This window comes from Myotis nattereri (assembly GCF_964212035.1).
Source record: "Myotis nattereri genome assembly, chromosome: 16".
NCBI lineage: Eukaryota > Metazoa > Chordata > Mammalia > Chiroptera > Vespertilionidae > Myotis > Myotis nattereri.
This window is the reverse complement of record NC_138091.1, coordinates 23,352,994-23,370,116: the sequence shown is the minus strand read 5'-3', so window position 1 is coordinate 23,370,116 and position 17,123 is coordinate 23,352,994. Positions and strand designations below refer to the sequence as shown.

Here is a 17,123-nt window from a genome sequence, read left to right as displayed (position 1 = left end):
GAGAACATTGAGTTGTTCAGGAATTATACCCACCAAGCAAGTGTTCCCAGAAATGTCGTTCCTGCTGCTTTTAAAATGCCATCCTAATGCTACGCTAAAACAAACAACTTGCTCAGGAAAGTTGTGAGAGGTGGTCAAGTGAACTAAAAAATGAAATCTGCCTGCAGAGAGCTAAGACCAGCACACACAGGAACTGGTGGTGGTGAAATAATCCGGGGTGACACCCAAGAAATAAACAAAAGGGAACCTCCTACATAGCAGATAGCCTCTAAACCAGCGGTTCTCAACCTGTGGGTCGCGACCCCTTTGGCTGTCCAACGACCCTTTCACAGGGGGTGCCTAAGACCATCCTGCATATCAGATATTTACATTACGATTCTTAACAGTAGCAACATTACAGTTATGAAGTAGCAACGAAAATAATTTTATGGTTGGGGGTCACCACAACATGAGGAACTGTATTTAAAGGGCCAGAAGGCTGAGAACCGCTGCACGTAAAGGAGACACCTTTCAGCACGGAACCTGCAGTGGGAATGGAGGGCTTTGTGAGGTAGTGAGCCCACTGCCACCCCGAGTGTCCCATTCCCTCCTTCGCTTGCAGAGTGACAGGCGGAAAGGGCTGAGGCTTCCGCGGGCTTTACCAAGGTACATTCTTTCGAACCTTTTGATTGTTTTGATTCTCGGTTCTAAGCGTTAAAGCGCAGCCAGGGGAAAGGGAGGGGAGGGGGGCAGACACTGCAACAAAAATGGTAAGGGCGCTAGTAAAAGCACTGAGAGAAAGGGGTGAGCCATAAAGAGACCGAGCCAGTGGCAGGGAGGGAAGCGGAGAACAGGCGCGAGAGAACATGGGGAGGAAGGAAAGAACCTTGGCAAGGGAAGAGCGTGAGCAAACTCTTCCCGGACAGGAGAAAGGCAGGGCGACAGGGACTCCGCTGCTTTAAGGAACGCCCCGCCCTTCGGCGTGACGTCACAGAAGGCTCTCCCGTGATTGGCTGGGAGCGGAGGGTTGCTAGGCGCGGAGGGCATCCGGCGGGCCGCGGCCACCGAGCGCGGAGCCGCGGGAGCGGAGCGGGTGGCTGTGCTGCTGGAAGATGGCGAGCGGCTGGGGCGCGCGGACACTCGGGCAGCCGGGGCGCCTCCCGCCGCTGCTGTGCCTGCTGCTGCTGCTGCTGCTGTGGCCGCGGAGCCCGGCCCGGGCCGCGCACATCAAGAAGGCGGAGGCGACGACGACCACGGCGGGCGCGGGCGCCGAGGCGGGCGCGGGCCAGTTCGACCGCTACTACCACGAAGAGGAGCTGGGCTCGGCGCTGCGGGAGGCGGCGGCCGCGGGGCCCCCGGGCCTGACCCGCCTCTTCAGCATCGGCCGCTCGGTGGAGGGCCGGCCGCTGTGGGTGCTGCGCCTCACGGCCGGCCTGGGGCCGCCCCCGGCTGACGGCGACGCGGGGCCCGACGCGGCGGGGCCGCTGCTGCCCGGCCGGCCGCAGGTGAAGCTGGTGGGCAACATGCACGGCGACGAGACCGTGTCGCGCCAGGTGCTCGTCTACCTGGCGCGGGAGCTGGCGGCCGGCTACCGCCGCGGAGACCCGCGCCTCGTCCGCCTGCTCAACACCACGGACGTGTACGTGCTGCCCAGCCTCAACCCCGATGGCTTCGAGCGCGCCCGCGAGGGCGACTGCGGCTTCGGCGGCGGCGGGCCGCTTGGGTCCGGCGGCCGCTACAACAGCCGTGGCCGCGACCTCAACCGCAGCTTCCCGGACCAGTTCAGCTCGGGTGAGCCGCCGGCCCTGGACGACGTGCCGGAGGTGCGCGCCCTCATCGACTGGATCCGCAGGAACAAGTGAGTGTCCTCCCCGATGTCCCCCCCCCCCCCCCCGCCATGATCCACCGGAGTCTCCGGGCGCTGGCAGGGCCCCGCAGGCCTAAGGGCCCGGGGTAGGAGGGTGGAGGGCGACCTCCCGTAGCGGGCACAGGCCCCAGGCCGCTTAGCCTCCTGTTGCTCTAATGGCCCGAGAAGCTCTGCCTAGATAGAGGCGGTCTCATCTGTTCAGCGGATGGGCAGAGAGCAGTTTGGCTCCAGGGAAGACTCCTTCCTGGCCTTCTGGTCCCCGTTTTCCCAGGATCATGGAATAGGAGCGATGGAAGAGACCCGAGGGATGACCTCGGTCAGCTCACGCCTTTGACAGATGAGCTGTCAGTATTGCGATGATCTTACTGCCCTAGGCACTGTGCGAAGCCCTTCCCGAGGCCACAGCTGATGAGCTGGACACCATTCATATTCCCGTTTTCCGTACGGGAAATAGTCAGGTTGGCTAAATAATTGACACAGTAACAGAGTGTCGTTGGGACTTAGACTCCGACGGGTTGTTCGAGCTCTTTCTTCGCTGCCGCCGCAGAGGGAGACTGGAGCCCAGGAATGATAGAGGAGGACACTCCCAGGGTCTTCCTCTTGGCGGATCGACAGGCGCGGGTTCTCTTCCAGTCTGCACTACCTCTGACTCAGCTCAGGAGCCCATGGGTATGGCTGGAGGCCTGGCACAGATCTGGGTGCTGCACCTGTGAGCGGCTTCCTTTCAAACTCGCTGAAGGGTTCCTGATACCATCTGTGCACTTTATGGTCACACTCAGTACACACCTTCAGTGCTATTAAGCACCATGGGGGGTTTAAAAAAATGAAAAGCACATGAGGATCTCAAGAAGTTGGTGTATGACAAAAGAATATTATACATATATATGGGGTGTGTTTATGTATCCAGTAAAACTTTGTAGGGATTGTTCCTACTGCAGAGTGTGTGTGGTCTGCAATAATATGGATTATCTCTGTGGAAGAGGTAGAACTTGAACTGAGCCAAACGGAGGCAAGGAATAACGGAAGGTTATCCCTAAGGTCTCTTCCATCGCTCCTATTCCATGATCCTGGGAAAACAGGGACCAGAATGCCAGAAAGGAGTCTTCCCTGGAGCCAAACTGCTCTCTGCCCATCCCCTGCCCATCCAGATGGAATAACGTCTGAAGCGCGCATGCGCCGCCTGCCCTTCTCAAGGATCAGCTTTGCCAGGATATCCCCATTTTTTGTGTGTCTTCCTGAGGCTTGTTAATCTTTCCATCTTGATTTGAAGGAGATTTTGGAGTGACAGATAAGATAAAAGTAATAATGAGCAAAGAAGTTTCTCTGTGGGCGTTGGAATCGTCTCTTCTACAAGATCTCAGTATATAGAGCACCTAGAAAATTTGTGGGCTTTGTGACATGTCTAGATTCTTTTTATCTTAAAGCTATACTCCTCCTTTTGAGGTCCCTTGCAGATATTTAACTTCACATATGCTTTCAGGGAAGATTATTTTTCTTTTAAAGATAACCATGTCATGACCTCTGAACATTCACATAAGAAATATAATGTACATCTTTTTAAAAAATATATTTTTTATTGATTTCAGAGAGGAAGGGAGAGGGAGAGAGAGATAGAAACATCAATGATGAGACAGAATCATTGATCAGCTGCCTCCTGCACGACCCCTATTGGAGATCGAGCCAGCAACCCAGGGATGTGCCCTTGATTGGAATAGAACTCGGGACCCTTCAGTCTGCAGGCTGAAGTTCTGTCCGCTGAGCCAAACCGGCTAGGGCTACATCTTTTTTTAAATCCTCACCTGAGGATATGCTTTTCATTGCTTTGAGAGAGGGAGGGAGGGAGAGAAGGAGAGAGAGAAAGAGAGAAAGATAAAGCAGCATCGCTGTGAGAGAGAAACATAGGTCCATTGCCTCCCATACATGCCCTAACCAGGGATTGAACCTGCAACTTGGGTATGTGCCCTGCCAGGAACCAAACAGCACCACACTCTAACCAGCTGAGCCACACTAGTTAGGGTGACTTTAATGTATATCTTATTATCAGAAGCTGTGGTGGCCAGGGTTTTTCCTAAATGATATTATCAAATGCAGTTTGCATTGCACCCCCCCACCCCTTTTTTTTATATCCTCACCTGAGGATATGCTTTCATTGATTCTGGAGAGAGAGGAAATGAGAGGGAGAGAGAAACATTGACAGGTTGCCTCCTGAACACACCCTGTCAGGGAATGAACTGGCAACCCAGGTATGTGCCCTAATCGGGAATTGAATCCACAGCCGTTCAGTGCACAGGACAGTGGTCCAACCAACTAAGCCACACCCAAAAGGGCCATCACAGCTTCAGTGACATGTTTAAAATGCCCTGTCACGGCCTTTGCGGGGATGTAAATTCTGTGGCTAGATTCTTCAATTCACTGTTCTGCTCTGACCAAAAATGAAAATGAGCTTTGTCTTGGTGCAAGTCACCTTGAAGCTATACAGAAAGCTTTAAACTTTAAATTTGGAACCCAAAATTCACACTCTGGTTAACTCTTTTATATCCCCAGTATTTAATGATTATAAGATATGGTCTCGTCCAGCTAGTTCAATGATAGGAACTTGTGAGGATTTTAAAAGCTCACCTGTCTCAGTTGGTATTACATAGAAAGTCATTTTGTTTTGTGACTGTGGACTACTGTAACCATACCCAACCATTCTTCAAACATGTAACTCTAATTAGAAGAGAAAGTAGGTGACTATATACATTATAGGGTGAAAAGTACACCCATCCATCCTGTCTTCAAAAATTAACTCAAAATGCATATTCTTTAATTATTAATAGCAGAGGACACTGATGTGATTAAAATAAAAAACATAAGCACACACACAATTTGAGACTGATGCCTAATTATAGAGTCGGCTTTATGAATAGGACATTTAAAAACCACAAGCATTAGTCTGTCTGTCTGGGGAAATTACCTTTTTCAGTGTATTTGTGAAATAAATCATTTGAATAATATTCTTGTTATCCTATTCACTTAGCTATATTAGAAATAGATTTTTGTTATTTTGACTATGTAAAATTTTAAGACTTACTTTCTCCTGCTTAGAAAAGTGAAGTTTATTTTCTTTTCCTCACTTTAAACCATCCAGGGGATGTTTTTGTGCTATTGATAATTGAGACATATATTTAGGAAAATATATAGATTTTAACTATTATTTAAATACTAGAGGCCCGGTGCACAAAAATTTGTACACTCGGGGGGGAGGGGGGGTCCCTCAGCCCGGCCTGTGTCCTCTCGCAGTCTGGGACCCCTCGGGAGATAACAACCTGCTGGCTTAGGCCTGCTCCCGGGTGGCAGAGGGCAGGCCCAATCCATAGGTGCAGCCCCTGGTCGGGCTCAGAGCAGGGCCGATTGGGGAGTTGGGGCGCCGCCCCGTCATGCACAGAGCAGGGTAGATTGGGAGGTTGTGATGCCACCCTCAGTCACGCTCAGGGTAGGGCCAATTGGGGGGTTGGGGCACCGTCCCCTGTCACATTCAAGGCAGGGTCGATGGGGAGGTTGCGGCGCCACCCCCTGTCACGCACAGAGCAGGGCCAATCGGGGGTTGGGGCGCTGCCCCTGTCTCACACAGAGCAGGACCCATCAGGGGGTTGGGGCACCACCCTCTATCACCCACAGAGCAGGGCTGATCAGGGGGTTGGGGCGCCACCACTCTCACACTCAGGGCAGGGCCAATGGGGAGGTTATGGCTCTCCCCCATCACACACAGAGCAGGGCCCATTGGAGGCGGGGGGAGCTCCCCCCTATCAGGCACAGAGCAGGGCTGCTCAGGGGGTTGGGGCCCCGCCCCCTGTCACACACAGAGCCGCAGGGCGATCAGGGGGTTTGGACGCTGCCCCCTGTCACGCTGATCCCGGTGCCGGGAGGCATATTACCCTTTTACTATATAGGGTAGAGGCCTGGTGCATGGGTGGGGCCGGCTGGTTTGCCCTGAAGGGTGTCCTGGATCAGGGTGGGGGTCCCCACTGGGGTGCTTGGCCAGTCTGGGTGAGGGGCTGAGGGCTGTTTTCAGGCTGGGAGTGACTGAAGTTCCCAACCGCTCCTTTTTTTCTTTTTTTTTCTTTTTTTATTCTGGGCCAGCTTTACCTTGAGGCTTGGCTCCAGCTCTTAGGCCTCAGCGGCTGAAAGTAGGTTTCTGGCCTTTGCTTACAATGTTGCGAATCTGCTGGCTGAAGTCCGGCGGTATTTGTTACAATGTTTCTTAAACTGCCCCCTCAGAGGCCTGCAGCCGCAGGTGGGGAACGTTGGTTTCCTCCAAGGATCCTCCGTCACTGAGGCAAGCAAGCCTCATGTTAGTTTCAAGCTGCCTGGCTGCCAGCCACCATCTTGGCTGACAGTTAATTTGCATATCTTGCTGATTAGCCAATGAAAAGGGTAGCGGTCGTACGCCAATTACCATGTTTCTCTTTTATTAGTGTAGATTTTATAATTTACTTGACTCCCATATTTTTTTGTCACGCTATATATCTTTAATAAAAGATATCTACTTAGATTTTAATAGATTAGCATATACATTTTTTTGGTATCTTTGTGAAAAGCATTATATTGGGGGATGGTGCAGAATACTTGTGGAGGATTGTGTGTATATCTACAATTTCTTCAATCTTTAGAATGTAGTTTATCAGACATAAAGTTTGCTTAATTTTTAAAAGTTATTTATAGAATTATTTGTAGAATATAATAGAGTTAACTTAGAGATTTACATTTTAGTATCTATAGACTCTTGTTTATAATATTTATAATATACTTAGCAGCTACTTTAAATCTTACACAAGGAATGATATATGATGCTGAAGTCAAGTATAGTAATTGATTTGAATGAAAACCATACATACCTTTCAAATAAAATTGGGTTGATATGCAAAGTTGGTTTGACCAAGAGTGGCAGTGGTACTTTTAAAACTGTAAATAGAGTAAGGAAAATCTAATAATTGAATTTTATCACTCTCGGACATTGCAAGTATATCATTGTTCTATAAGTACCATATTTGGTTTGACCATTTTAATATTTCTAAAAAGTGTTGCAAGAATTGTTGAACAAAGAAAAAAACAGCATTTAGTAGAGAATCTTGGAATATTGTTTTAATTGAAAATATGTAATTAAAGTAGCATGTTTCAGTTATTTAGAATATTTAGTTATTCATTTTATTTCAGTAGAATACAAATGTCTTGAGGGCATTTTGTGTTTGTTTCTTCATGGAGGTATTCCCTAGTCTAGTGTATAGACCGTTTGGCACATAGTTGACACGCAAGAAAATTTGTTGCTGAATGAATTGCCTGAACTGGGCCCCTTCATGTAACCTCCCCAAAGTGGAGAGGTGAGAGGGGAAGTCTTCAAATTATTTTTGGCATGCAACCCAGAAAGTAAATTGTTAATACTTTAAACTATGGAGGAGGGATCTGTAAGGTGGAGTTACAATATGTAATTAGTTTTTGGTTGTTTTTCTGTTTTTTGGTATCATTGTGTCATCCAAGGTCTGGCACTGGTACTGGGGAGTGGAAGGATAGTCTGGAAGGCAGTGATTCCCTAAACAAGATTCCCTAAACAGTTCACTCTTTAGCAGTGAGTTCCAAGTGGTTTCAAACACTGTCCTACAGCTTACTGCTCTCCAAAGAAGGAACATTTGTTGAGCAGGTGCTATAAAGCAGTTGTTTTGCTGGAGATGTTTCATGTGTATTATTTTACTTAATTCTTATGGCAACCATGGGAAGCAGGTAGCATTAATCCCCATTTACAGATGAGAGAGAAACTAGGGTTCAATGAATGTAAAGGCAGTAAGTTTCCTGGTCATGTTTTCAGTGAGACGGGTCTGGGAGACAATGTTCTTACCCACATTTGGCTGGTTCCATAGCCTGTGCTATTGCCACGATACCAGTGGCATTCTCCAGTGTGTCTGGAAGAGTGCTAATTATAATTATACTAGTTTTTAATTAGTCACTTTTCATAGTCTATTTAAGTATTTAATCACTGTCTTTAATGGCTAAGTTCTGTCTGCTGATGAACAGATTCTGTGTAGTTTTCATTGTTTGATCTCCTCTGAGACATACCATACGTTTAGTTCTCTTTCAAGCATGTAGAAATAAATGTTATTTATCAACTCCCTTTAGGATTTCTGTAGGTCAGGTCATTTCAACAACAAAAAGGCAGAAGCAAGAAAATCCTGTTTTAAGTACAAAGAGAAAAGTGTTTAATCTCTACTCATAGTGATAAACTATTACATGAGGGAGAGATGTATAAATAGGACTTCAGTCTATTTTTGCCTTTAGCTTTCACCATAAAAGGAGTGTTTCTATATCTATAAGTTTGACCACATTGTAAATGGGTTCACTTAAAAGTAGAAACATAAAAAAGTAAAAATGTTTCTTTTATAGGAGCAGTCTTGTCTCCCTCCCTGTCAGTTTATTTTCTAATGGCCCGGTCAGGAACCTTGGTCCCAGAGAGAGAGCAGCTTTTACAGTGATGCAATGGAGGACTGGTCTTTCATGTGCTCTATTGTTTTTCCCTGAAAGCAGCTCAGTGTTTCAGGTTCCTCCCCCCACCCCTCACCCCCAGTCTTCTCAGCTGCGGCTTTTCTCTTGAAAACGTGAATTTAGTGTATTGTGAACATATCCCGTGTCAAATTAGACTCCTTATCTTTAAAAAGCATGAAAGTTACTAACCTAACTAATGTATTCAACAAATATTTATTTACACAAGGCACACTTTCTATGAAATTAACACATTATGAAATACATGTTTTAGGTTCAACTATATGAAATTGTCATTTTTTAGGTCAAAAAATGGCAAATGCACATTGTTTGACCTAATACATGAATTTAGAATTCTCTGAATAAGACGTCTCCTGAAAATATTAATTTCTATTGTGTTATCCAACTACTTTTTTAATGATGGGGAAAAAATTTAAGTTATTTGAAGTTAATTAGAATTGTAAAAACTGTTTAAAATTTGTTAAATTGATAATTTCTTTTCATTTGTTGTTGTTGATCTACTTATAACAGCTGATAGAGTTGTTTTCTAGGTATCAAGAGAGATACTGAGTTTATTTATGAAAGATATAAAAAAAATGTTTAAATTCTCACCGGAGGATATGCTTATTGATTTTAGAGAGAGGGGAGGGAGAAAAGGAGAGAGGGAGGGAATGAAGGGGAGAGAGAGAAAAAAAAATCAATGTGAGAGAGAACATTGATTGGTTCCTTCCACGCATGCCCTGACCAGACCAGGGATAGAACCTACAATGTAGGTATGTGTCCTAACTGGAAATCGAACCCACAACCTTTTGATATATGGGACGATGCTCCAACCAACTGAGCCACATGGGCCAAGGCTGAAAGATGTAACATTTTAAAATACATGGTGTCTTCTGTGTTGATTTATTTTGGGTTTTTTTTAGAGATATGTGACTTGGTTGTCTTTTCAAAGGTTCGTGCTTTCTGGAAATCTGCATGGTGGCTCAGTGGTAGCAAGCTATCCTTTTGATGATTCTCCAGAACATAAGGCCACTGGAATCTATAGCAAAACCTCAGATGATGAAGTATTTAAGTACTTGGCAAAAGCCTATGCCTCAAACCACCCCATCATGAAAACAGGGGCACCTCACTGCCCCGGAGAGGAAGATGAGACTTTCCCAGACGGGATCACGAACGGTGCACACTGGTATGACGTAGAAGGTATGTGAAGCACTGAATTGGCTACGTTTCCCCCATTGTTCGTTTAGCTTCCTTTAGTATACTCTGAGTGGAAACGAGGAAACTTTGAAAAATTCTAATTTTCTAAACTTTTTTTTATTTTGAAATTTTCAAACTCACAGTCAAATCAAAAGAAAACTGCATGAGTACCCCTATATCCTGCATTTAAATTCACTGTTATCTACCCCAGATGTTCCAGCCTGCTCTCTTTCTCCCTCCCTCCTTCACCTTTATTCTCTTTTGTCAAACTTTCCAAAAGTAGTTGCAGATTTCATGACACTGCACCTCAGCATGTAGTTCCTAAGTATAGGGACATTCTCTTGTATAACCAAATACCATTACTATAACTGAGAAATCAGCAATAATTCAATACTATCATTCCACATGGTTTCCATAACTCAAATTTCCTATGTTATCCCCAAAATATTCTTTATAGCTCCTTTTCCTGCAAATTAGACCCAGACAGGGTTCACAAACTGCGCTTGGCTCTTGTGGTGGTTTTTTTTTTTTTAGTTTCCCCAATCTAAAACAGTCATATCAACACTCTCTTTTCTTAATAATGGTAAATCCTTTGAAGAGCCTAGGCCAGTTGTCTTACAGAACCATATTCTAGATTTGTCATTTTCTTTATGATAAGATTCAGGTCAGATTTTCCAGTAAGGCCATTATATAGATCACATCATTAAGGAGGCACATCAGATCAGGCTGCCAATGGCCAAGTTGGACAGCTTGGTTAATGGTAATGACCACCATTTCTCTCCATCCTATCTGATAATAGACAAACATGGTAATTGACCATACCTTCACTACACCTCCCATTGGCTAATCAGCATGATATGCAAATTAACCGCCAACAAAGATGGCGGCTAATTTGCATACTTCAGGCAGGGTGGGACGGTGCCATCCCACCTGCCCCGCCGCCATCCGGGCCTGCTATTTGCCACCCAGGGTGGCGGGTGTCCATGTGCGACCCGACTCAGGGTGGCCAGCCAGAGCAGCGAAGGCTTGAAGGCGGCTCCGGCCGGAGCAAAGGCCTGGGTCCCGGGTGCCGGAGGAAAACCGGTGCTGGCAGCCAGGGTAAGGGAAAGCCTATTGCACGAATCTTTTCGTGCAACAGGCTTCTAGTTTTATATAAAGGCAGTAACTTTTGCATTTTAATCTATGTGGCGACCATGGAATGTTGTTGCTCTTTTAAAAAATGTGGTGATGTATATATAGATACTGATACAGTGAGGCCTTGACTTACGAGTTTAATTCGTTCCAAGACTGAGCTCGTTAACTCAAATTACTCTATCAACTCAATGCAAAAAATCGTCTGAGAGACAGCTGGTATCTCAAAAAACTCATTAGTCGGGACACTCGTAAGTCAAGGCCCCACTGTATATAGATATGTCAATATAAAGTTTGCCATTTTTATCATCTTCAAATGTAGAATTAAGTGACATTAATTTACTCATAATGTTGTACCACTGTATCACCACTGTCTATTTATAAAACCTTTTCATCAACTCCAAACAGAAACTCTGTAACTATTAAGCATTAAGTCCCTATTTTCTTCTCCTCCCCAGCCCCTGGTAATTGCTTTTAATTGTTCAGTTTACAGTTGACGTACAATGTTTATTAGTTTCAGGTGTATGATACAGTGATTAGACATTTATATACTGGTAACTTCTAATCTTTCTATCTCTATAAATTTGCCAATTCTAGATATTTCATATAACTGGAATCGTATATTTGCCCTGCATCTGGCTCACTTCATTCATTTAGCATGTTTTTAAGGTTCATCCATTTTGTAGCATGTATCAGAACTTCATTCCTTTTTGCGACTGAGAAATAGCCCATTGTTTGTATATGTATACATCTCCTTCATCCATTCATCTGTTGATGGGCACAGAGTTGTTCCCACCTTTTGGCTACTGTGGATAATGCTGCTATGAACGTTGGTGTACAAGTATCTGTTTGAGTCCTTGTTTTTAAATATTTTGGGTATGTACTCAGGAGTTGAATTGCTAGGGTATATGGTAATTCTATGGTTAGCTTTTAAAGAATCACCAAACTGTTTACCACATTGGCTGCACCATTTTATATTCCCAACAGCAATGTACAAGGCTTCCAGAATGCTATATTTAAAAGAATTGTTAAAGTAAGTTTGGATTGTGTACCTTTTCTTTTAAATGTTATAAAAACAGCTACTGTTGATTTTAGAGTTTTGGTATCCTTTGAATAATAACTTTTTTGTTTTTAATACACAGGCTTAGACTGTTTAATTAAGAGTAACCAGAAAGAACATGCCATCCCATGAAAATGTCATCAGTATAAACTTTTTCTCTTCTTAGAATTTGCCCATGATGAAATGCCTTTGGTCTTCCCTTTGTTTTTATTGGCAGTTAGTCACATTATAAAGTGTCTTATGACATTTCTCTTCATGTGCCTTTACTTAAACTTGAATTACTCTTTGACTTTTTATGTCAAGCCATGTGTACCCAGATTGGGCTCTATGTGTGCAGACCCCATACTTTCTAGAGTTTTCTGATTCCAATGTTTCTTATACAGAGTGGGGCAAAAGCAGGTTTACATTTATTCGTATGGAAGATAATATAATAAATAATAATACAAGAATAAACTCTGTTTTATGTATTCACAATTATCACCATACCTTTGCCCCACCCTGAATATAACAAGCTTCCACAAAGAGGTTTGAAATATTTTGAAGTAAAACTTTCTGCCGATAATGATTAGAGGTGATTTGAAAACCACTTAAATTTTTTTATAGATAAGGGACATACTTTAATTCCATTTCAGTCTTCAGCAAATATATTTAATAAAACCTGACTTCATGAACTAGTGGTTTTCTGATATAGTTAAGGTGCTGCTCTGTTATTTGAGATATTATTTAAAATAATGGGATAAAAATAATTTTTTTTCCTTTTTGGAGAAAGTTGTAAAAGGTTAGGAAGTAATTTTTAATTAACAGTTGATTATGGGAGATAAATCTATGTTATACTATTTTAAAAAAATAAGTGTTCCTGTTCACAGTAAGATTATTTTGTTAAATCAGCTAACAGATTTTTCTCATTCTGCAAACATCTGAACAAGTTAAATTTTTATGCTTCTATTTTTATTGTTTTTAAGAGCACCAACTTCTCTCCCTTTTTAGCTGATTGGTCAGACATATTTTATGTTATATTATTTCTACAATAGCTAGATTTTATCTCTCCCTGCCCTAGCAATTTTGAGTTGTTTCATTATATTCAACAGGGCAAATTCATTGTTTATCTTATATGGGACTGCATAAGTAAGATGATGTAAGATGTTATGAAACCTTGTGACTAGGCTGTTTTCAGACCCGGATGTCTTGGAGTAATTTTACTGATGCTTTATGTGGTGTATTTAGAAATTATAGTTTACCGAAGTATGACTTGTAGAGCTTAAAGTGAATGTATTGTTCTAGTCCAACCCTTTTGTATTATAGGAAATCAAGGGCTCAGAGAGGAAATATTTTTTTACTAACTTGTGCAATATTTACTTAGCAACTATTTACTGAGTGCCTGCCATGTCCTATATACTTTACTAGGTGATGGGGTACAGTGGGAGCAGAACAGAAACAATTCCTGCTCTTATGGATCAGACAGCATATTAGTAGTGGATGTGAGGTGTCCTGGCCCCATCTCACTTTCATTGCCAGGGTTGACTCAGATATGCTGCCTTTGTGGGTCGGTGTGGCTTCTCTCAACATGTCTCTCAGACCTGCAGGCTCCCCCCAGGGAATGATTATCCTAATAAGGCTTCTGAATAGTTGTGCTCCCCTGCTAAAGCTTGTTATTGTCAGAGCCTAAGCTGGACTTACTCGTGGAGCAGGCCTTCTTTAAAAAAAACCACTAAAAACCACAGTGTGCTGATTTATATGCCTTTTGTCTACCACTCTTTATTATGGTTTTCCTTCATGGAAGACATAAATATAATCTGACTAGTGGCCCGGTACACAAAAATTTGTGCACTCAGGGTGGGGGGGAGTGTCCCTCAGCCAGGCCTGCACCCTCTCCTATCTGGGACCCCTGGAAGGATGTCCTACTGCCGGTTTACAGGGATCAGGCCTAAACTGGCAGTCGGACATCCCTCTTGCAATCTGGGACTGCTGGCTCCTAACCACTCACCTGCCTGCGTGCCTGATTGCCCCTAACCACTCTGCCTGCCAGCCTGCTTGCCCCCAACTTCCCCCTGCCGCCAGCCTACTCGCCCCCAAATGCCCCGCAGCAGCCTACTCGCCCCCAAATGCCCCCCCACCAGCCTGATCACCCCCAACTGCCCCCTGTATCAGTGTGCTCACCCCAACTACCCCCCCTGCCAGCCTGCTCGCCCCTAACTGCCCCCCCCACCCCCCGCTGGCCTGCTTGCCCCCAACTGCCCCCCTGCTGGCCTGCTCACTCCAAATGGCTCCATCTTCTATTTCATTTGTGTCCTTTCCACCCCTAAGTTAATGTCGTGTCCTTAATATGTGGTTATGAGATGTCTCTGTGACTGAGCTGGGAAACCTTTCACATTTCTCTTTCCTTTCCCTTCATCTCAGGATAACTGAGCTCTGCAGTTTGTGTGGGACCAAAGGCCCTGGGAATACAATGCTGAGCCCTCTGAACTCATTTTATTCTTTACTGTATTTGATTCCTGGGGCTGAATTAAACATGAAAACAGAAGAAAATATACCCTTAGATATAGAATCTGAGTCATTACCCGGAGATTTCTGCGGGAGTGGACACTGAGGCATGAGACACGTGTTTATTGGTCAGTTTCCTCAACTATGGAACGAAGGTTGATCCTGCCCCACGGATCTTTTGGAGGTTGGATATGATGCATTCAGAGGGATTAACTGGCAGCTCTGAGAGGAAGATCAGAAGTCAACAGACACTTGTTTCCTTTACCCAGAGAGAGTTAGAAAAACACAACTCCTTTTATCATAACAGCAGCAAGGGCCATGCCTATGGGAGGAGGAGCAGGGAACCAGCGCTTCCCCCTTGCTCCTTCCCCGCCCTCCCTCCCTCCCTCCATCCCTCCATCCCTGCACTGGTCCAGCTGCTATGCTATCTTGGAACCGCTCAACTCAGGCTCTGGCCCCGCCCATGTCGCAGGGAGGAGCATGCGCAGTTTCTTGCAGACACAGAAGCAGCTGTGGGGTAGGGAGGTGGCGGTTTTTCCCCTGAGCAGGCGCTGAAGTCCTTGTTGAAGTCTCCACTCCAGAGCCTGAGAGTCGGAGTCCTAGGAGGCTGTGCAGTGGAGGCTCCACATTCCTTTCAGTAGAAACTGAAGGTTGATAGGAGCCTGCCGGCTGAGGAGAAGGACCAGGAGGTCTGCCTTGCGCCCATTTGCAAATCCCCAGTCCTGCTTTGCTGAGCGGGCTTCGGCCAGGGCTGCACACGGGGCGGGGCCCCAAGATCACCGCGCCCCGCCTGAGTCCCCGCTGCCCAGGCTGCACACAGGGGCCTGGATGGTCGCAGACCTGGATGGGATGGCGGCTCCCGCTGTCCAGCCCTGCCTACAGTATGCAAATTAGCCACCATCTTTGTTGGCAGTTAATTTGCATATCGCTCTGATTAGCCAATGGGAGCCATAGCGAAGGTATGGTCAATTACCATGTTTGTCTATTATTAGAGAGGATGGTTTAGTACAGTGATGGCGAACCTTTTGAGCTCTGCGTGTCAGCATTTTGAATAACCCTAACTTAACTCTGGTGCCGTGTCACATATAGAAATTTTTTGATATTTGCAACCATAGTAAAACAAAGACTTATATTTTTGATATTTATTTTATATATTTAAATGCCATTTAACAAAGAAAAATAAACCAAAAAAATGAGTTCGCGTGTCACCTCTGACACACGTGTCATAGGTTTACCATCACTGGTTTAGTATGTTTATTCCAAAGTAAATTTAATGAAACTGAATTGTAGTTTAGGTCAGCTTTTAAGAATTGCCCTCTTTAAACTTATAAAATTTTTAAAAGGATAAGTAATCCCACTATTTTCCTGAAGATAGGTGGACTCGAAGGCAGTGTAGTGTAGTGCTTAAGAGCAGAGCTTTGGAATCCTGCTGCTTTGGGTTTGAATCCCATCTCTGTCATTGAGTGTGTGTGTTTTTTCTCTTTAGCTGGGAGAGGAGTGAAAATTGGAAATGGTACTTCATATAATAGCTACAAGTACCCAATGAGCAGTTGAGAAATAGGCTTTGGAGCTTGATAGGGAGGTGAAGATGATAAAGAGATTTAGGAGTTATGGGAGATGTAAAAAGCATGGCAGTGTACATGATTTTGAAAATTGAATTGATATTGTTTCCTGGCATAATTTAATTGCTTAGAACCAGAAATTTACACACACACACACACACACACACACACAGTTATGTACTGTATAATTATGTTTAGGTCAGTAACAGACCACATATGTGACACTGATCCCATAAGATTACAATAGAGCTGAAATGGCGATGTTGTAGCCATTATAACATCGTCGTAGTGCATTACTCCTGTGTTTGTGCTGATGCTGGTGTAAACAAACCTGCGCTGACAGTCATATAAAAGTATTATGTACTGTACATAACTGTATAGTACATAATATTTTGTAAGGATAATAAACAGCTATGTTACTGGCTTATTTATGTACTATGTAGTCAAACCTCAGTTCTCGAACATCTCCCATCTCAAACAATTTGGTTCTCAAACAGTTTGTTCATGTAAAATAATATCTTGGTTGTCGAACAAAACTTTGGTTCTCAACCAGACAATCTTTTCATGCTGCTACCTGTGTGATTAGTCACATGTCTCTCAGGTGACAGACAAAGGAGAGAATGCATGAGTGTGAGTCAGTTTACCGCTAAACCTCACATTGTTAACATATCGGGAAATGGTGCTGTGAATATTTATTGATATATCACCCTGACAAAGTAGCAGCAAACCGTATGATAAACTTGTTCAATGACAATGCAGTGTTTCACTTCAGGCAGGTGTTAAAACGCAGGCAAAAACAAATGCCATCGGATAGGTTTGTAGTGAGACAGAGACCCAGGGAGCCTGAAGCAAGTTCTAGTGGAGCAAAGGCACAAAAGTAAGAAATAACCCCAGAAGAACAACTACCTTTTTTTTATGGAAGGGGATTCCCCTTTCAAACAGTAACATCCTTCCATCCCTCCACCCCTCCATCCCTTCTTCCCTCTTCTCCATGTTCAGTCATCAGTAGTTCTCAACATTAAAGGTAAGTTCTAATGTGTATATACATTTTCATTTTTTATTATACATTTCATTTCCTTTTTATTAAATTTTTATTTATATTTTATGTCCTTTTTGTTAGATTAAACAGTGCTTTAGACATGTACTGTATATAAGAAAGGTTAGAGCAGGGAATTATTTGGGGGTTTGGAAAGGATTAATTCAATTTACATTATTTCTAATGAGAAAAAATGATTCCGTTTTCTGACAAATCGCTTTTCGAACAGCCTTCCGGAATGAATTAAGTTTGAGCAACCGAGGTTCTTCTTTACCTTTTTAACATTATTTTAGAGTGTAC

At 44.2% G+C, this 17,123-nt stretch overlaps 1 protein-coding gene across 2 annotated transcripts in view; it reads left to right on the top strand.

Annotated features, from left to right (window-relative positions):
• The first annotated feature begins 1,071 nt into the window (after window positions 1-1,071).
• Window positions 1,072-17,123, top strand: part of CPD (carboxypeptidase D) — a 56,083-nt gene continuing 40,031 nt past the window's right edge. For both annotated transcript variants that reach the window (XM_081109549.1, XM_081109548.1), the window contains exons 1-2: window positions 1,072-1,837; window positions 9,309-9,556. In XM_081109549.1, the coding sequence (XP_080965675.1) occupies window positions 1,092-1,837; window positions 9,309-9,556 (994 nt within the window). In that variant the 5' untranslated portion in view covers window positions 1,072-1,091. The remainder of the gene's footprint in view (window positions 1,838-9,308; window positions 9,557-17,123) is intronic.